This window comes from Eretmochelys imbricata, chromosome 3, assembly GCF_965152235.1.
Source record: "Eretmochelys imbricata isolate rEreImb1 chromosome 3, rEreImb1.hap1, whole genome shotgun sequence".
Lineage (NCBI taxonomy): Eukaryota > Metazoa > Chordata > Testudines > Cheloniidae > Eretmochelys > Eretmochelys imbricata.
The window spans coordinates 47,173,926-47,195,490 of NC_135574.1; the positions used below are offsets into that span (position 1 = coordinate 47,173,926).

A 21,565-nucleotide genomic window follows, 5' to 3' on the forward strand; every position below is an offset into this window, starting at 1 on the left:
GTAGACAGGAAAAGGCCCACAAACTTTTGAATTTCAATTTCCTGTTTGCATGGTCACCTGCAGCTTGCCACGCTGGCCAGAGCTCATCAGCAGAGGTGACCATGATGGAGTCCCAGAATCGCAAAAGAGCTCCAGCATAGACCGAACGGGAGGTACGGGATCTGATCGCTATATGGGGAGAGGAATCCGTGCTATCAGAACTACATTCCAGTTTTTGAAATGCCAAAACATTTGTCAAAATCTCCCAGGGCATGAAGGACAGAGGCCATAACAGGGACCCGAAGCAATGCCGCGTGAAACTTAAGGAGCTGAGGCAAGCCTACCAGAAAACCAGAGAGATGAACGGCCGCTCCGGGTCAGAGCGCCAAACATGCCGCTTCTATGATGAGCTGCATGCCATTTTAGGGGGTTCAGCCACCACTACCCCAGCCGTGTTGTTTGACTCCTTCAATGGAGATGGAGGCAACACAGAAGCAGGTTTTGGGGATGAGGAAGATGACGACAATGAAATTGTAGATAGCTCACAGCAAGCAACCAGAGAAACCGGTTTTCCCGACAGCCAGGAACTGTTTCTCACCCTGGACCTGGAGGCAGTCCCCCCCGGACCCACCCAAGGCTGCCTCCCAGACCCGCCAGGCGGAGAAGGGACCTCTGGTGAGTGTACCTTTTAAAATACTATACATGGTTTAAAAGCAACCATGTTTAATGATTAATTTGCCCTGGCATTTGCAGCTCTCCTGGATGTACTCCTAAAGCCTTTGCAAAAGGTTTCTGGGGAGGGCAGCCTTATTCCACCCATCATGGTAGGACACTTTACCACAGCAGGCCAGTAGCACGTACTCAGGAATCATTGTAGAACAAAGCATTGCAGTGTATGTTTGCTGGCATTCAAACAACATCCGTTCTTTATCTTTCTGTGTTATCCTCAGGAGAATGATATCATTCATGGTCACCTGGTTGAAATAGGGTGCTTTTCTTAAGGGGACATGCAGAGGTGCCCATTCCTGCTGGGCTGTTTGCCTTTGGCTGAACAGAAATGTTCCCCGCTGTTAGCTGGGGGGGGGGGTGAGGGGCTACCCACGTGGTGGGGGGAGGCAAAATGCGACCTTGGAACAAAAGCACATGTGCTGTGTATGTAATGTTAACAGCAAGGTTTACCGTGAAAGAGTGTAGCCATTGTTCTAGAAAATGTGTCTTTTTAAATACCACTGCCTCTTTTTTTTTTTCCTCCACCAGCTGCATGTGTTTCAATGATCACAGGATCTTCTCCTTCCCAGATGCTAGTGAAGATTAGAAAGCGAAAAAAACGCACTCATGATTAAATGTTCTCTGAGCTCATGGTGTCCTCCCACACTGACATAGCACAGATGACTGTGTGGAGGCAGACAACGTCAGAGTGCAGGAAAGCACAATATGACCGGGAGGAGAGGTGGCGGGCTGAAGAGAGTAAGTGGCAGGCTGAAGAGAGGGCTGAACTGAAAGGTGGTGGCAGCGTGATGAGAGGAGGTAGGATTCAATGCTGAGGCTGCTGGAGGATCAAACCAATATGCTCCAGCATATAGTTGAGCTGCAGGAAAGGCAGCAGGAGCACAGACAGCCGCTATAGCCCCTGTGTGACCAACTGCTCTCCTCCCCAAGTTCCATAGCCTCCTCACCCAGACGCCCAAGAACGTGGTGGGGGGGCCCCCGGCCTCCCGGCCACTCCACCCCAGAGGATTGCCCAAGCAACAGAAGGCTGGCATTCAATAAGTTTTAAAGTTGTAAACTTTTAAAGTGCTGTGTGGCCTTGTCCTTCCCTCCTCCACCACCCCTCCTGGTGCTTCATTCCTCCACCACCCCTCCTGGGCTACCTTGGTAGTTATCCCCCTATTTGTGTGATGAATGAATAAAGAATGCATGAATGTGAAGCAACAATGACTTTATTGCCTCTAACAGCGCTGACTGAAGGGAGGAGGGAAGGTGGTTAGCTTACAGGGAAGTAGAGTGAACCAATGGGCTGGGGGTTTCATCATGGAGAAACAAACAGAACTTTCACCCGTAGCCTGGCCTGTCATGAAACTGGTTTTCAAAGCTTCTCTGATGCGTACCGTGTCCTCCTGTGCTCTTCTAACTGCCCTGGTGTCTGGCTGTATGAAACCAGCAGCCAGGCGATTTGCCTCAACCTCCCACCCCGCCATAAACGTCTCCCCCTTACTCTCACAGAGATTGTGGAGCGCACAGAAAGCAGTAATAACAGTGGGAATATTGGTTTTGCTGAGGTCTAACCGAGTCAGTAAACTGTGCCAGCGTGCTTTTAAATGTCCAAATGCACATTCTACCACCATTCTGCACCTGCTCAGCCTGTAGTTGAACAGCTCCTGACTACTGTCCAGGCTGCCTGTGTATGGCTTCATGAGCCCTGGCATTAAGGGGTAGGCTGGGTCCCCAAGGATACATATAGGCATTTCAACATCCCCAACAGTTATTTTCTGGTCTGGGAATAAAGTCCCTTCTTGCAGCTTTTGAAACAGACCAGAGTTCCTGAAGATGCGAGCGTCATGTACCTTTCCCGGCCATCCCACGTTGATGTTGGTGAAACGTCCCTTGTGATCCACCAGTGCTTGCAGCACTATTGAAAAGTACCCCTTGCGGTTTATGTACTCGCCGGCTTGGTGCTCCGATGCCAAGATAGGGATATGGGTTCCGTCTATGGCCCCACCAGTTAGGGAATCCCATTACAGCAAAGCCATCCACTATGACCTGCACATTTCCCAGGGTCACTACCCTTGATATCAGCAGATCTTTGATTGCTTTGGCTACTTGCATCACAGCAGCCCCCGCAGTAGATTTGCCCACTCCAAATTGATTCCCGACTGACTGGTAGCTGTCTGGCGTTGCAAGCTTCCACAGGGCTATTGCCACTTGCTTCTCAACTGTGAGGGCTGCTCTCATCTTGGTATTCTTGTGCCTCAGGGCAGGGGAAAGCAAGTCACAAAGTTCCATAAAAGTGCCCTTACGCATGCGAAAGTTTCGCAGCCACTGGGAATCGTCCCAGACCTGCAACACTATGCGGTCTCACCAGTCTGTGCTTGTTTCCCGAGCCCAGAATCAGCGTTCCACTGCATGAACCTGGCCCATTAGCACCATGATGACCACATTGCCAGGGCCCCTGCTTTGAGAGAAGTCTGTGTCCATGTCCTCATCACTCATGTTACCGCGCTGACGTCGCCTACTCGCCTGGGATCGCTTTGCCAGGTTCCGGTGCTGCATATACTGCTGCATAATGCGCGTGGTGTTTAATGTGCTCCTAATTGCCAAAGGATCTGAGCGGGCTCCAGGCTTGCCGTGGTATGGCGTCTGCACAGAAAAAAGGCGCGGAACGATTGTCTGCCATTGCCCTGATGGAGGGAGGGGCAACTGACAACATGGCTTACAGGGAAGGCTTACAGGGAATTAAAATCAACAAAGGGGGTGGCTTTGCGAGAAACTGAACGGCCCCCTCAAGGATAGAAACCCCCTGGGTTTGGCAGGCCGTTGATTTCACAGAGGGAAGGAGGAGAAAATGAATACAAAACAAATCTGGTCTATTTCTTGTTTTGAGCCACTTCATCTATCTTTATACATCTTGCTGGCAGCAGACTGTGCAGTACAACCGCTAGCCGTCATCATCTCCTGGGTGCTCGGCAGAAGACGGTGCAGTATGACGACTAGCCATCATCTTCTGCTGGCTGGAGGTTAAAAGACAGTGCACTGCCGGTAGGACTGAATCGCCAAGAGACGAAACTTAAAAGGGAAATGACCTGACTGAGTCACTCCCATGTTTGCCCAGGCATCCAATTAAAAGAGCACCCAGGACTACGTCGATGATGGCTACCAGTCATACTGCACTGTCTGCTGCCAAAAGACAATTAACTGCTGCTGTGTAGCAATGCAGTACCACGTCTGCCAGCACCCTGGAGACATATGGTGACGGTTTGCTGAGGGGGCTCCATGCTTGCCGTGGTATGGCGTCTGCACAGGTAACTCAAGAAAAAAGGCACAAAACGATTGTCTGCCCTTGCTCTCACGGAGGGAGGGAGAGAATGGGGGCCTGACGATGTGTACCCAGAACCATCCGCGACAATGTTTTAGCCCCATCAGGCACTGGGATTTCTACCCAGAATTCAGATGGGTGGTGGAGACTGCAGGAACTGTGGGATAGCCACCCACAGTGCAACACTCCAGAAGTCAACGGTTGCCTCGGTACTGTGGACACACTCTGCTGACTACATGCACTTAGAGCACTTGTGTGAGGACACACACAATCAACTGTATATAACCGCTTACTACAAAACCGACTTCTATAAATTCGACCTAATTTCGTAGTGTAGACATACCCTAAATAGAAATATTTTCCACACATTTTAACAGACAATATGCAGCAAAAACAATATATCAAAACTTATAATCCTCTCCCTCTCACTTCAATGGTTTTCAAGGATTTATCACTCTAGTACTATGTAAAATACCCCTGGTTAAAATGCTCTGCATACTGTCCTTCACTAAATTCTGTTTGCACAGATGATGAATGTTGTACTAGTTGCAATGTTATTTCTGTTCTGTTTAAATTTGTAGAATGAAATAAAGGTTAATTAAAATAATAAACATTTTAGATTTAGAAAGTTTTTAAAAATGCTTGATATACCTTTGCATGTATTTAATTTACATAAAGCACAGTCAATTAAATGCACAAGACTTGTTTGCCATGAACCATCAAACCATCAGATGCAAAATACAAGTGTATTTCTATATGGAATGACTGGGTGTGCATGCGTTAAATAGGTGAGTGCATTCACAAATGGCTAGACACATAATTGATCATTTGTACATGCAATTACTTGACATGTGTATGCAATCAGATTAATTGCACCCAGAAATTATAAATTCAAATGAGCCTGTATTTTTTGGCATGCAAGTGTGTAATTAGGTTTCTGTAAATAAGTTTAAGAAATATAAATCATAATTGATTTTCTTCAGCTTTAACTGCAACAACAATCAACTGTAGTGGGAGCTGAGGATGCTTAGCATCTTTTGGAAGGCACTGAGTACCAATTAGGACTTAGTTTACAATATCAAACCTTGGACAAACTCCTGCCTCCATTGAAGTCAACTGGAGTTTTTTAATTGACTTTAGCGAGGCCAGGATTTTACGCCTTGTTTCTGCTGGTACATAGCAAAAGTAGCACATAAGATACACATTATAACTGCTGTTGAATAACCTCCATATGGCCATAGACAGATGCCAAACATCTATAATGATACCAATAGATCTTTAGGGTTCTGGAGCCTTACAGTTCCATCCATCTGAGAAAAACAAGTGTCTATTTTAAAAGAGCTCAGCATGATTCATTGGAATTCACCCTGCATGCCACACAGGAAGGGCCGATTTTTAAAGGTAGCAGCATCTCTAGCCACCTAAATACCTTTAAAAATTGGCCCGAAATTCCTTATGGACCAGGTGGAATTTAAGGCTTTAGAACTATAGAAGGGATCTCACTGCAACAGCTAATTTTACAAAACACAGTAGTTGAGCTCAGTTGTACTCTCTTACATATAATTATTAGCTAGGGTGTGAGAAAACTCAACTGCTTTGACTCTTTTGATAATTAATTCATTTCTGAATAGTGGGGCATGTAAACTGAAACAGTTCTCAATTGTATACATTTTACCTACCTGAGGTACCCACTTTGATGAAACAAAACTGGTTGCTTCTATTACAGACAAGCCTGCTTTGGAAAGTCGGTTGATTAACTCAATTTTGATATCTGTGGGAACTGTAACCTATGGATATGGAAGCATTTCATTGTAAAATATCCGTCATACAAGAAGTACCTTTTGCAAATAAAATGCCCACAGCACAAAATAAGCATTCATACTTCATTTAAAGTAGTTAACCATGACCACATACTCTTCCCCTTGTGGGCAGGCAGTGGGTAGCAAACACACAATGGCCCAGGAAGCAGTATGCATGCGCCCACTCCATTCTCCACCCCTTCCCTGGAGTCTGAAGAAGCCATTCAATGAGAACACTGTAAAGAGATGGCTTCACAAGAGATGGCAGAGGTGGGGATAAAGCGTCTCCACAGACAAGAGGGGACCCAGGAAGCAATCATTGTATACTAGTCCACTGGGAGGAAGAAAGCCAAAAAAACCCCCAGTAATTAATTTTCCCATTGTAATATTAACGCTCCAGCCGTGGTGAGGTACATGAATCTGCCATGCTGCCTACGGAAACGGGTGTTTTATTCTGGGATATGGTTAGGAACCATGGCATTTGGGTCCAATTTTACATGGCCCAGCTTTATTCCCACTACATTAGGCCACCATCCAGTTCCCATCCCAGGTACCAGGTGGAAGATAGGGTAGAAACAGAAATCTTGCACAGTTTATGGCAAGTTATTTTTCTTCTCCCATAGGCTGCTCTTCAGGAAGGATGATAAAGCTTTAATTTATTATTGTAGCATCTAAGAGTGCTGAACAGGGATCATTGCCACAGAGTGCTAGGCACTTCCTGCACCAAAGAGTTTTCAATCTAGATTATGACATCATAAAGCTGATGGACAAAACAAACAGGAGGAGTAGAGATGGAGGATGGTGCAATAATAAAGCAAGCATATCTCAACACAACAAAACAGTCATGGCTTGCTATTTATTTTAAATATCCAATTTAATAACCAATTAATTAGGTGAAAAAGGATTAAAAATTATGACATGTACATTGTACATAATGATAAGCATCCACATGGAAACAATGCAAAAATGGATGGTGACATAAATTACCTTTTCATTTTGTAATCCATCTCTTGGCCCAACTTCTACAATTTTAACATAGTCAGGAAGTCCAGATATTTGAAATTCCTGAAACACAAAATGATAGATTCACTGTTAAATAAAAATACATGTTTAACATATTATCAGTTTTATCACTGCTTCTTGTAAACCCAGGTATGAAGTCATTTTATCAACAGCAAAAGAAACATGCCTGCAGGGTGCCTTTAAAAAAATTCTGTGACGCCATGTTGCACACCTTGGATGGGGGAAGATGTGAAGGAGCAGAGTTTATTTGCATTCATTTTATATTTCTCTATCAGGGTCATAAATTATTATTAAACATAATTATTTATTTAAATGAACGTTGTGCTTTATGACACACAACATATTTCCTATGTCAAAAAGCTTAGAAACTAAGGGCCCAATCCTGTAAACAATTATGTATGGGAGCCCAACTGAATAAAGAACAGCAGTACTTGTAAAAAGAAAAGGACTTGTGGCACCTTAGACACTAACAAATTTATCTGAGCATAAGCTTTCGTGAGCTACAGTTCACTTCACTGGATCCACTGAATGCATCCAATGAACTGAGCTATAGCTCACGAAAGCTTATGCTCAAATAAATTTGTTAGTTTCTAAGGTGCCACAAGTCCTCCTTTTCTTTTTGCAGATACAGAGTAACACGGCTGCTACTCTGAAGCCTGTCATTATGCAAGGAATACTTGTGGCACCTTAGAGACTAACAAATTTATTTGAGCATAAGATTTCGTGGGCTAGAGCCCACTTCATTGGATGCATAGAATGGAACATATAGTAAGAAGATAGATAGATATGCATACAGAGAACACGAAAAGGTGGAGTAAGAGGCTAATTAATTAAGATGAGAATACAGTTACCTGTGTGTGTAAATGTTGTAAAAGATTGAGCCATACATCAGACAAGACTGAGACACATAAGTCAAAGGGAGGATGGGTGAAGAGATTATTAATGATGACATAGAAGGAGGACATGTTGGAAGAGGTAGACTTTCAATAGGATTTAAAAGAGAATAGGGAAGGTACGTGCCAGACAAGAAGAAAACGTTTATAGGTGTACGAGCAGATTAAAAAGGTGGGAAGCTGAGGTGGGAAGAGGAGAGGAAGGCAGCAATAAGGTCAAAAGACTAAGGAAAATATAAGGAGTAGTAGAAGGAGTACAGAGAATGTGGGGCACAAAAGCAGAAGGAGGGAAATGAAATTTCCCTTGTTTGTTATTTGGGTGGTCTGATATTGAATCAAATGGACAGGTGGGGAGCTATTGTAATTAAGGCCCTATGTAATTAAATTCAGGACCTTTTGAAATGGTTTTACAGCAGTTTAGGAAGAAAAGCTGTACATCTTTAAAAACAATTCAAATGGTTAAATTTGGACATATTACTACAGACCCATTTTGGGGCTGGGATAGTGTGGAAGCACATGATACTATCAAGAGCTCTGGAAAACACTGTGTTCTCTGCACTGCACTGAATGCAGTCCAATTCAATGTCTTCATTTTCACAGTTAAAGCCCTCTATGGGATTAATTCTTGCTACTTGAGAGAATGCCACTCCCTCCATGACCTCCCAGGACTGCTAAGTTCCACTAAACTAGAACAATGAAACTGTGGACCAATGGGGAAGGCTCATGAATACAGGAGACACAGCTTTCACAGAAACCAGATCTAGACTTGAGAAGTCACTCTTGCAAAGAATAAAAACAACCCCTAACTTCACAGCATTCACAACTGGATGTAAAATCCATCTTTCAACCCAGTCTTATTTGCACTGTCACTGCAGTTTCAACCTAGTGGCTGGAGAACTTCTGTTTTCCAGTGAAGTATTGGAAAGGGATAGAGCAACACAGTAATATACCTTTATAGCATTATCATATTGTCTCCCACTGATTTCAGTGGATGCTGTGTGCATATGTGCCCCACAGATTATATTAAATTCACTGTAGTAATATGCACAATCATTCCAAAAATACAATAAAAATCAATGCATTTAGTGTACATTTATCTGAGCACAGTAAAAAAAGAAATAGAAAACAGCTGTATAGCATCTATGAGATCACATTCAACATCTGGTGAGCTAAAACTTTGTTGGCCCATGCTAAGCCCACACTCACTGAGAATATAAACCTATTCAAATTTGAAGGTAAAAAACTTTCACATCTGCTGCATATTGTTTTTCTTTTTTAAAAAAAAGTTCTTTTCACAAATGTGGCAAGGCTTCAGAAAAAAGGGCATACATCTGGGTATTTTCATGATTATCAGGTAATTATTGTTACATGACAAATGCCACGGCTGAGCTATGAATAAAATTGTGACTATGGCTGAAAATAAGAGCAAAAATGGATTAAATGAACTGAACCTTATATTTAGTGCACGAAAAAATTTCACAAAAACTTTGGTTGCCATATTTTTTTCATTCTATGGGCCAAATTCTGTAAATCCTTATTCAGTTCTTATCGTGGCAAGACTTCCATAGAAATCAATGGGCCAAACCCTTAGACCAATTTAAATAGCCCCACTCTACTTTGTACTGGGCACTGGGTCAATAATTTCAGAGGATGATGGGAGGGTGGAGAGGACAACAGTTCTGTGGTGGACATTTTAAGGTGGCAACCAAGCAGCGGTACATGGGGGATACAGTAGTATAAGTGGATCCAAGCAGACAAGAGGGGGACAAAGAAGCAGCTGTCTGGCTAGCATGTGTTTAATAGCTGGGAAAAGAAAGGGTTGCCACACAGTGGAAGAGCTGCAGCCTTTCACACTAAATGGCATGCCAGAACTATTTGAGTATAATGAATATAATGAATATAATATAATACAAATCGCACCTGGAGCTGCAGCTACCAAGAGATGTTAAGAGTAACAAGAAAGGTTTCTTCAGGTATGTTGGCAACAAGAAGAAAGCCAAGGAAAGTGTGGGCCCCTTAATGAATGAGGGTGGCAACCTAGTGACAGAGGATGTGGAAAAAGCTAATGTACTCAATGCTTTTTTTGCCTCTGTCTTCACTAACAAGGTCAGCTCCCAGACAGCTGCGCTGGGCATCACAACATGGGGAATAGATGGCCAGCCCTCTGTAGAGAAAGAGGTGGTTAAGGACTATTTAGAAAAGCTGGACGTGCACAAGTCCATGGGGCCGGACGAGTTGCATCCGAGAGTGCTAAAGGAACTGGCGGCTGTGATTGCAGAGCCATTGGCCATTATCTTTGAAAACTTGTGGCGAACGGGGGAAGTCCCGGATGACTGGAAAAAGGCTAATGTAGTGCCAATCTTTAAAAAAGGGAAGAAGGAGGATCCTGGGAACTACAGGCCAGTCAGCCTCACTTCAGTCCCCGGAAAAATCATGGAGCAGGTCCTCAAAGAATCAATCCTGAAGCACTTACATGAGAGGAAAGTGATCAGGAACAGTCAGCATGGATTCACCAAGGGAAGGTCATGCCTGACTAATCTAATCGCCTTCTATGATGAGATTACTGGTTCTGTGGATGAAGGGAAAGCAGTGGATGTATTGTTGCTTGACTTTAGCAAAGCTTTTGACACGGTCTCCCACAGTATTCTTGTCAGCAAGTTAAAGAAGTACGGGCTGGATGAATGCACTATAAGGTGGGTAGAAAGTTGGCTAGATTGTCGGGCTCAATGGGTAGTGATCAATGGCTCCATGTCTAGTTGGCAGCCGGTGTCAAGTGGAGTGCCCCAGGGGTCGGTCCTGGGGCCGGTTTTGTTCAATATCTTCATAAATGATCTGGAGGATGGTGTGGATTGCACTCTCAGCAAATTTGCGGATGATACTAAACTGGGAGGAGTGGTAGATACGCTGGAGGGCAGGGATAGGATACAGAGGGACCTAGACAAATTGGAGGATTGGGCCAAAAGAAATCTGATGAGGTTCAATAAGGATAAGTGCAGGGTCCTGCACTTAGGACGGAAGAACCCAATGCACAGCTACAGACTAGGGACCGAATGGCTAGGCAGCAGTTCTGCGGAAAAGGACCTAGGGGTGACAGTGGACGAGAAGCTGGATATGAGTCAGCAGTGTGCCCTTGTTGCCAAGAAGGCCAATGGCATTTTGGGATGTATAAGTAGGGGCATAGCGAGCAGATCGAGGGACGTGATCGTCCCCCTCTATTCGACATTGGTGAGGCCTCATCTGGAGTACTGTGTCCAGTTTTGGGCCCCACACTACAAGAAGGATGTGGATAAATTGGAAAGAGTCCAGCGAAGGGCAACAAAAATGATTAGGGGTCTGGAACACATGACTTATGAGGAGAGGCTGAGGGAACTGGGATTGTTTAGTCTGCAGAAGAGAAGAATGAGGGGGGATTTGATAGCTACTTTCAACTACCTGAGAGGTGGTTCCAGAGAGGATGGTTCTAGACTATTCTCAGTGGTAGAAGAGGACAGGACAAGGAGTAATGGTCTCCAGTTGCAGTGGGGGAGGTTTAGGTTGGATATTAGGAAAAACTTTTTCACTAGGAGGGTGGTGAAACACTGGAATGCGTTGCCTAGGGAGGTGGTGGAATCTCCTTCCTTAGAAGTTTTTAAGGTCAGGCTTGACAAAGCCCTGGCTGGGATGATTTAATTGGGGATTGGTTCTGCTTTGAGCAGGGGGTTGGACTAGATGACCTCCTGAGGTCCCTTCCAACCCTGATATTCTATGATTCTAAGGACCTGTGGTCTATGAATACTCATTGGTTAGGACAGGACACTGGACAGTTAAGTTCAATGAAGGAGGAAAAGAGGAGATCTACCTCTGTTTGGGGACAGCAAATACATGCAAAGACCAGAACCTAAGAGCATATCTGACCCTTTTCGTCTCTTCCTCCCACTGGGGCTTAGGAGTTACTGCAAGTGCATGGCTTCCATCGGAACATATGTCCAACTTTGTTTCACAACTTTACATGTAATTTATGGGGAACAAATCTGTTCAATTCAACCTCCACTTCCCCAGTCACAGAGAACCATATGAAGCAGAAGTTATTCAATGCAGCTCTGATTCTGCACATTAAAAAGTGTAAGATTTGAAGAAGACACGTAAAGTTCCCCAGCAGTCAATCTACATGACATAAAAAAATCAACGCAAAACAAATAGAAAAGAAAAATGAAATCACACTGTACATTCTGATGGGGTAAAAGAAAGAGGAGGAGTTTTATAAAACTATACAATCATTTATGTTATACATATAATCAAATATGCAATTTTTTTTTGTTTCAAGAGCAAATGTTGACCTAATCATTTTATACGTCTATGGAATCAGATGCAACAAAATATAAGAAATAGCTATTATAAATATTGAGTGGTTTACTATTTACTGAATTATGTATTGGCTATATTAAATAGTAACGACTACTCAAAGTACATTGTTTGGAATATCAAAAAGGAAATGGTTGACATAAAAGATTAAAAGCCTGGAAAATTTGTTCCCCTATCCCCACGTATAAGGCTTTGCCAAGAGAGAACAAAATGCATATAAAACCACTAAAAAAATGTTTGCCTCCTTCAAAACAGAAAGCAGCCAAAGATTTTTTTTCCAAATTTTAGAAAGAGAGAAAAGGACTTACTACCCATCCTGGGACACTGTATGCCAAATTTCTGCATAGACACATTTTTCTCCAAGTTATAAATAGCTGAGAATAGAGGTTTAAACTAAGCCTTAATAATAGCATTATAATCCTCTTAAAATAACCATAATTGTAAACAAATCATATAATAAACCTTCAAATTAAATAAACAGCTCCAGAGTGCCACAGAATTTCCCAACGTGAGTTTTGGTTTCTATGGACTTCAGCAGTAAGCATATCAGTCTGCTGATTATCTGAATGTCACCCGCTGCTCAGCCAGTATCCCTGGCCTTCTGCTGCCTGTGTGGCACAGAAAATCATAGAAACCTGTTGCTGATTTAGACATTTAGAGCTTTATTTAGCCAACTAAATTGGTGAGGAGGAACACATTCCAGCTACACATTAGCAATACATTCCAGTTTCATATGTTTTATATTTCCAGGCAGTTGTCTTGTGCAATCACAGTGTTCAGCTTTGCCATTTAGTCACAGAGCTGCATTGGGGCGTGACGTGAAGGCACTACACTCCAGAAAGAGCACAAGGAAACATCTTGCAGCTCCTCATTGCAATTCTGCCTGACTCTTAAACAAGCTGCACAAGAAGGGTTTGAGGCTCCTTAACTCCGTCCTTTCCCATTGTACCACGAGGGCCAGGCAGAATCCAGCTGTTAGATATTTAGTTGTGGCAGGTTGTGAAATTATGGTCCCCAGCACAAGTCCCCCAATTCTGTGTCCCTCCAGGGTCACTTACTCATCCCTCACTTCTCTCTAAAACTTCAAAGCAGTCTCAGGAGAATGAAGCTTCAAGATTCTCAATAAAGTTAATTCAACTGTTCAAATTCTATTAAGGTCCTGCTGGAAAATCCCAGTTGAGTTGCCTAAAAGCAAGAGACTATCTAACAAACACTGTAGTTATTCAAGACCAGATTGATAAATTTGACATTGGGGACTGTAAATTTATAAATTTCCTGCATCTATGTATATGATAGTTCTAATTTAATTTATATCTAGCTACATTCTAAATTTACTATATGCCATCACTAAATATCAGGGTATCGCAACATATCCGTCTAACAATGAGTGGCAATAACAGAGTTATATGGTACCCCCTCAATTCCTTTTTTTAATTAAAGGAGCTTGCTTTCTCCACAGGCCACAAAATGTGACTCCAATACGAACAGACCACAACAAGGCCACCTAAACAAATATTGCTGAAGTTGTCTGATACTGAAAAGCCCAGAAATATGTAAGGTTATGATGATGGAGGGGAAATAGTTGACTAATGAACTAATTAAGTTGACACAAATAAGCTTATATTTATTACTTTTGTCCAGATTTCTTATTGATTTCCTATTGTCCTATTGAAAACGGTTAGAAGTTTTGCATTAACATTTACTTATCAAGAGTGTGTGAGAGCTCATGGAAAAGTATTGAATTAGATATTTCCAGGCATTACTGGAGGAAATGAAGTGTATTCAACTCTTCACCAACTGGATATATGCTAAGGGGATTTCCAGCAGTATTGAAAAGTTCTAAGACTTCCATAGTCATTTCCATTCATCACTCAATTATAACTTCACACATGACAACAATTACTAGACTACAGCAAGACGGTTTAAAACAAAAGACAAACCAGATCAAACATGATATCATTAAATGGCTAATTTATTCAACAGATTCACAATTGTAACCACAGACATACTTTAGATTGTCAAAATGTAAATACCAATGCTGGGTTAACATCCTAAAAGACGCTGGTTGGTTGATTTAGTTATATTCATACGTACATAGTAGGGCTTCAACAAAGTCAACACAAGCAAGTAAAAACACAAACGATAATGTATAAATAATCAGGAAGATTGACAATTTAGATTTAAAAGCTACAGTTGAATCTGCTAATTAAAAACTGCGCCTTCAAATGGGCAAAAGTCTGACATGCTGAGAGAACAAATGGTAGAGACTGGCAAAGTGACTGCAAGTCAGGGGTTTAATGCACTGAAGCGCTTATGAGAATCAGCTTTTAATGACAATATGATGGTGAAGAGTTAAGAACCTTAATAATCTGAATCAAAACTGTAAATTTCAAGCCGTACATTCAGCCTACATTTTTGGTGGAGCTGATGTATGTAACTGAAAGACTGGACAGGGGGGATGAAGACCCAGCAAACCAGCACCCGCCACCCATCTCAGTTCAGATCCAGCCCCCCCAGCTCAACTCCTGCCACCTCACAACTGCAGCCACCATCAACTCTCCACATATGAGAAGGGCAACAAGTCAAATGCCAGCATTTAAGCAACAGGTCCTAAGGGTTAGTGCAATGCACTGGATTGTAATTCCTGTTCCTTGTCTTTTTTCTGGGGCAATAAACATGCTTCTGATCTCCTTTCAGAGCAACTCAAATCAGAAAAGAACTCTGATAAGATGGATTCTTGGCCACCCACACCCTATCAATTTTTGATACCTGAAGCCTGGATTTTCAGCAGATGTTCCTTACACTGAAAACTCAGTTTGTTCTGGTTTCAGAGTAGCAGCCGTGTTAGTCTGTATCTGTAAAAAGAAAAGAAGTACTTGTGGCACCTTACAGACTAACATATTTATTAGAGCATAAGCTTTCGTGAGCTACAGCTCACTTCATCGGATGCATACAGTGGAAAATATAGTGGGGAGATTTTATATACACAAAGAACATGAAACAATGGGTGTTACCATACAGACTGTTTGTTCTGAAGGTGATCTCATGGTGTCAGATTTCATCAGGTGGTCGAGGGACATCTACATAGAACACATCACCAGGCATCGACAATACCATGGAGTGCCAATGAGAAGCGCAGTCAGGAAAGTAAATACTTTCCTCGTGGATTGTATTTTCTAAATGGACAACCTATCTAATTCTTAATTACTGAGGGACAATCTCCACTCATTGTTATATTTTGCTTTCCACAGCCAAATCTCTGTACAATTTTTCATGAGTGATGTACTCGAGTATTCGGATTCTAATATCTAAACGGTATTGTTAAATCTATTCACCTAAATTTGGGTTATTGCTGATTATGTACTCTATGTATCACATGACTTTAAAAACATACTTCGTATTTGTGGATAATCTAAGCACTATACTCAGATGTACAGACACTCTTTTCTCAACCAATGTATTATATATATTTTTTAATATTCGCTTTAATAAAAATTTTAAATCTGTTATTCGGCTAAGATTGCGTTTTTATTTACTACGTAATCTGCTTTGATCCGTTTGCTATCACTTATAATCACTTAAAATCTATCTTTCTGTAGTTAATAAACTTGTTTAATGTTTTATCTTAACCAGTGTGTTTTTGAGTGAAGTGTTAAGGAATCTTAGCTCTGTGCACAAAGACCTTTGCATATTTTTCCCACATCGAGGGGGGAGAGAACTAATTTAATGAGCTTGCACCATAGGGATCCCTGTGCAGTGCAAGATGGTATAATTCTGGGTTTATACTCCAGTAGGGGTGCAAGGCTGGGGAGCTGGTAAATTGGCTGGTGCCTTCAATGTTGGTCCATGGAGTGGCTTAGGTAAACTACTCAGGTGACTCAGTTGGGTGTGTGGCACCACCTGCTGTTGTGTTGGATGATAACAGGGCTCAAAGGGGGCTGGTTGTGAGTCACTGGCAGAGCAGGGACAGAGGCCAACCCAGCTGAATAGTTAGGGGGCGCAGTGGTTCAAAAGCTTCCAGGCTTCACTTCCGGGGCACATCCTGTCACAAGGATATTTAGGGAAGAAGTTCTCAGAGGTTTCTAAGTAGAAATGCCAGGTTGGGAAATGGCCAGTGCTGAAGAAGCTAAGGAACCACCTCTAGCCCACTGCATCCAGCAGTGTCCATCTGATGCTGTCAGTTGTTCTTGTAAGCATGCTACCCACTGCTGCTGCTGCACTTTCTCATGGCTTTGACCCACCTTGTGGTGTGGGAAATACGATGATGCATATGACATATGAGATGAGACTAAACTTAAATAAAGGCAGTTTCCAAGCAACGAGTGAGGACATTTTTGGAGTGTGTAGGCCTCTGTCCAGAAATAATACACTGGACTTCCGTCTGACAGCAAAATAGAATTATGTCAGTTATACAAATACAGTTCCCCTCATAAAAAAGAGAATTATCTGAAGCAAAATGTGCCACTAACTCACTTTCCACTACCACAAGGAATTATAAAGATATGTGCAGGCCTTTTTCTCAGCATAATACCCTGTAGGCCTCAGTAATATGCAACAAGAGATTTCACATATTAGCAAAACAAATAAGCAGTTTCCATTTATACAAAAGTAAATTTCTGTCAGGCCAAATATAAAATAAAACAATTCCCAAAGGAATTACAGGAGGTAATAGATCCACAAAATCATGACTTGCAAGAGTCACACAAGGAACTAGGTAAAAGCGTCTTGTTGACTCCCCCACTATTTTGCTTTACACTTGGTCAGAAAGACATCAACTCTACTGTAGCTTCTCTGATAAAACTATCTGATTATATTTTTTCTTGTGAGCTTGGCTGAACCTTGGAATCACATGGAATACACTCAGCCGCTCAGAGATGAAGACAAAACATTATAGGGCGTCCAACCTGTCACTTGCCTCATATAACCTATCCCAGTAAGTCAGACTTGAATTCTAAATATGCCATGAACAGTTCGTGAGCAACTAGAAAAAATCTGATGGGCAGCTAGAGCAAAAAGGAAAAAGGGACAAGCAATGCATAAAGCTCAAGAGCAGAATCTCTAGTGAAACACTACTGGTTTTGCATTACATTTCAAACTTGAAGCAGGGCTAATTGTGAATATTTTTGTGGTTCTGACCAAACCACAATGCAACACTCTCAGAACTCTGAGTGAGCAGAGCAGTAAAGTGAACTTGACAAATTCTCAGAAGCACTATGCGTCAGTTTCAAACCTTTCACTCATTCAGTGGAGCAGTGTTTAGAAAAAGTCCAGGTATGCTCTGCCAATTTATATCCACTTTCTTCCATTGCAGTGGGTACCTGGGAAACATGGTGTATCAAAACAGATAATACAGTATATAGAATTAAAAACACTATAAGGATTATGAAGTATATTCTGTTTCAACATATTCGAAAATTCTGTGTATCCATAAAATTCAGCATTGGCTATAGAAACTCAGAGAACCTGAAAACTTTCTTTCTATTGCTGTTTCTGTATTTCCCTCTATATGTGACTAAAAGTATTCATGGAAGTACTTAGGCACCTAAACCCCAGACTCAGACACTTAAATCCCCGGTTTAGGCATGCAAGTCCCAGTTTTGGCTCCACTGCATTGCACAAAACTCCCACCAAGCCCTGTAGGAACCTAAGTGCACTAGACTCTATGTTTTTCGGAGTAAAAGCTCCCTAGGTGAATCTGTTTCTGCCTCTAGACATGCACACTGCTGCTTCCCTCTAGGTGTCTAGCCTATTCCCCAGAGCAATCCACAACCCAGGGGCAGACAGGCATTTGACGACCTAAGTCAAATGTAGGGACCGATCCTGTAGGCGTTTTTCAGAGGTTGCCTACCAGATTGGATCCCATTCAAAACCTGTGAGGAGGAAGAGAGGGTGTTCCCCACCTTATAACTTTTAAGTGGTTAAAGCACTCACCTGGGATGTGGGAGACCCAGGTTCATTTCTCCCCTCTCTGCCAGAGGGGGAGAAAAAATCTGAACAGGGGTCTCCCATGTCGCAGGAGAGAGCTCTTACTACTAAACTATGGGATATTCTGATGTGCGGCTTGTTCAAATCCTCTCTCCCCTATGGCAAAGAAAGGGATTTGAACCTGGGTCTCCCACATCCCACAAGAGGGCACCAATCACTGGGCTAAATGTTATAAGATAGGCACCTCCACTCCGGCCATTCTGTGTAGAGAGAGGCAGGCACCTAATTCCTCCCACAAGAAATACATTAGGTGCCTAAGCAACCTAGCTCCAGGTGGATTGCTGAATAGAACTAGGTGCCTTCCTGCAGCCTGGACTTAGGCACCTATATCTGAGAGTGTGGAAGGGCTTGGCTACACCCCTCTGGTCGGCATCTCCCACTGGCAAGCTTAGGCAACTCCACCATGGCATGCTGTTTTTTTGTAGAATGCATTCTCTTCCCATGCACTGTATAGGGTGCCTAGGCACCTAAGTCAGTATTTTGGATCACAGTGTTATTCTTGCATTTTGTAGGTGCTCGAACATTAGGCCCTGCGGCACTCAGCTTTGTAACACCTCAGTCCGTTTGTGGATCCTACCCTAAATAAGTGAAGACTATTTCTTAACTTCTCACTCTAAAACTGTGACTAAGAACATGAGATTTAATTTCACTTTTACAAGCCTCAGAAGCATCTACTTCTTAAAATGCTTTACTTGTTTCTATATACTATCTAAAGCCTCATTCTCTGCTTGCAGTATATAATGAGCCCCACACCACAGACTGTAAACATTACATTTCAGAGCAGCCTGTAGTGTCAGCACCAGCAGAAGAATAAACCATGCTTTGAATCCTTCCTCCATGTTTAATTAAAAGGATAACAATGAGTTCTAATGAAGCTTAGGCTCAGCATAATTATAAGCTCTACCAATTCCTTAATATTTTTTTTTAAATAAGTGAAGTGTTGAACGTGCTTCTCTGACACACTGCAAAACAGAATGCTTTTCCCACAGCCCCAAAGATTAAACAGATGTTCATTCTTGTTTCCTGATCCATCACCTCCCTTCTCCTTCGTAATGGGCAAGTTCAGAAGAAATGAACCAGGTTAAGAATTCTGGCATTATTTTTCTACTATATTATTGCCATGTGAAGTCACATATTGGATGTGACTCAGAAACAATTATTTTAGCTGCACACTTTATACAGGCTACACTCTTGTTTATACCATGGTGACCTCACAACATCACGCCCCTTTCTGACCAAAAGGCACAACTATCACCACTCCTTTGTAAATCGAGTTTTCAGTTGGGCTTCTCCACTGCATACATTTGGTGCAGAATAAAGCAACGCCCGCTCACAAAACCATATTACCCCTGGTATATGCTCTTCACGGTAGTTGCATGTAAAGTGGTAGGCTGGCTTTAAACTGGCCCTATTTCTTTGTTTCTTAAAAACTTTAAATAGGGAAAGACCAGGAGGAGATATCGACCTAGATACTTACCTTGGTAGAAAGAAAAGAAGTACTTGTGGCACCCTAGAGACTAACCAATTTATTTGAGCATAAGCTTTCGTGAGCTACAGCTCACTTCCTTGGATGCGTACTGTGGAAAGTGTAGAAGATCTTTTTATACACACAAAGCATGAAAAAATGCCTCCCCCCACCCCACTCTCCTGCTGGTAATAGCTTATCTAAAGTGATCACTCTCCTTACAATGTGTATGATAATCAAGGTGGGCCATTTCCAGCACAAATCCAGGGTTTAACAAGAACGTCGGGGGGGGGGGGGTAGGAAAAAACAAGGGGAAATAGCCTTGAATAGAGACTGGGAGTGGCTAAGTCATTATGCAAGGTAACCTAAGTTAATTGTATCCAATTTGCAAATGAATTCCAATTCAACAGTCTCTCGCTGGAATCTGGATTTGAAGTTCTTTTGTTGTAATATAGCAACTTTCATGTGTGTAATCACATGACCAGAGAGATTGAAGTGTCCTCCGACTGGTTTATGAATGTTATAATTCTTGACATCTGATTTGTGTCCATTTATTGGTAGGTATCTGTATTGGCATAGTATTGCCATTGTCAGAGCTTCCATCATCATATCATAAGTCAGCAGAAGACTAAACATTTGCTGCAGCTGCTCCTTGAACTAGCTTCCAGTGGACATCTGCCTCCACCCATCCTTTACTATTTTAAAAATTAAAAAGTAAAACAACAAACCCTAATTCCAGGATACACTCCTGAGGAAGTCTTTCCTTCAGACCGTATTGAGAAAAAAAGAACTAGTTCATGCTTTACCTCCCAATTCCAAAACACACCAGTAGTAACGTAATACAAGTACACTCTGACTGATGGTCACACCTGAGACCTAGACTAGTAGAAATTTATTTACTGGAGACTTTTTGTTCAGATGAACTAGTTTAAAGCTACATTTCCAGGCTAATTTATTGTGGTCAGCAGCTTGTATAAGAACTTAGTTAAGAAACAGTAAATATTCAGAGATTGGATATAAATGAAGCATCGTTATTTTATGTATTTACATTAATGTTTTAGAGCAGGGGTAGGCAACCTATGGCACGCATGCCAAAGGCAGAGCATGAGCTGATTTTCAGTGGCACTCACACTGCCCGGGTCCTGGCCACCGGTCTGAGGGGCTCTGCATTTTAATTTAATTTTAAATGAAGCTTCTTAAACATTTAAAAAACCTTATTTACTTTACATACAACAATCATTTAATTATATATTTTAGACTTCTAGAAAGAGACCCTCTAAAAACATTAAAACGTATTACTGGCATGCAAAACCTTAAATTAGAGTGAATAAATGAAGACCCGGCACACCACTTCTGAAAGGTTGCCGACCCCTGTTTTAGAGCCTGATTCTCCTCTCACATACAGTGATGTACATCAAGAGTAACTCAACTGAAGTCAATGGAGTTACACTGGAATAAATGTGTAAAGAGCTTCAGGCCCTTACAACATCATTCTCTGGGGTAAGCAGATGCTTATTTACAAATTTCAACAATGTAAATTACACAAAGCTTCCCATAGCAAGTAGTATTAATCACAGCCTCTATGGCATGTGCTAGAAATATTAGCAACCACATTGTTAGGGTACACAAAATATATCCACTAGCAGCTATTCAAATCTATTCATTTTATGATTGTGCCCTCAAATTTGCTAAATGCAAGCTCTGGTGCACCACCAAGAGGAGAAAGAGCCAAAGGTGCATGCCTTCCACTGACTCAACCCTGCTACATGTCTTCAAAGTCAGTCCACAGAAACTGACCATGGGCAGCCAGTGAATTGGCCATTTGGGGAGGCTAGCCCTCAGCCCCTCCCCTTCTGCCCAAGGCTGCTCCCCTTCCCCTCCCACTCCCCCTCCTGTTCTGCCCCTCCTCCCCTGAAGAAGCCCAAAGCATCCCCACTGTGGCCCCCGGCCCCAGCGCTGGGCAGCATGGCCGCAGCACCCCAGTGTGCCAGGCTGCCAGGCGGCATGGCTGCAGTGCCGGGCAGGCAACACGGCCCAAGCACCAGCC

The 21,565-nt window shown here is 42.5% G+C and overlaps 1 protein-coding gene across 1 annotated transcript in view; it reads right to left on the minus strand.

Moving 5' to 3' along the window:
• HMGCLL1 (3-hydroxy-3-methylglutaryl-CoA lyase like 1) overlaps positions 1–21,565 on the minus strand; it is a 107,641-nt gene that overhangs the window by 71,528 nt on the left and 14,548 nt on the right. The window contains exons 2-3 of the mRNA XM_077811589.1: positions 6,799–6,876; positions 5,692–5,799 (exon numbers count right to left, since the gene is read on the minus strand). Coding sequence (XP_077667715.1) covers positions 5,692–5,799; positions 6,799–6,876 — 186 coding nt within the window. The remainder of the gene's footprint in view (positions 1–5,691; positions 5,800–6,798; positions 6,877–21,565) is intronic.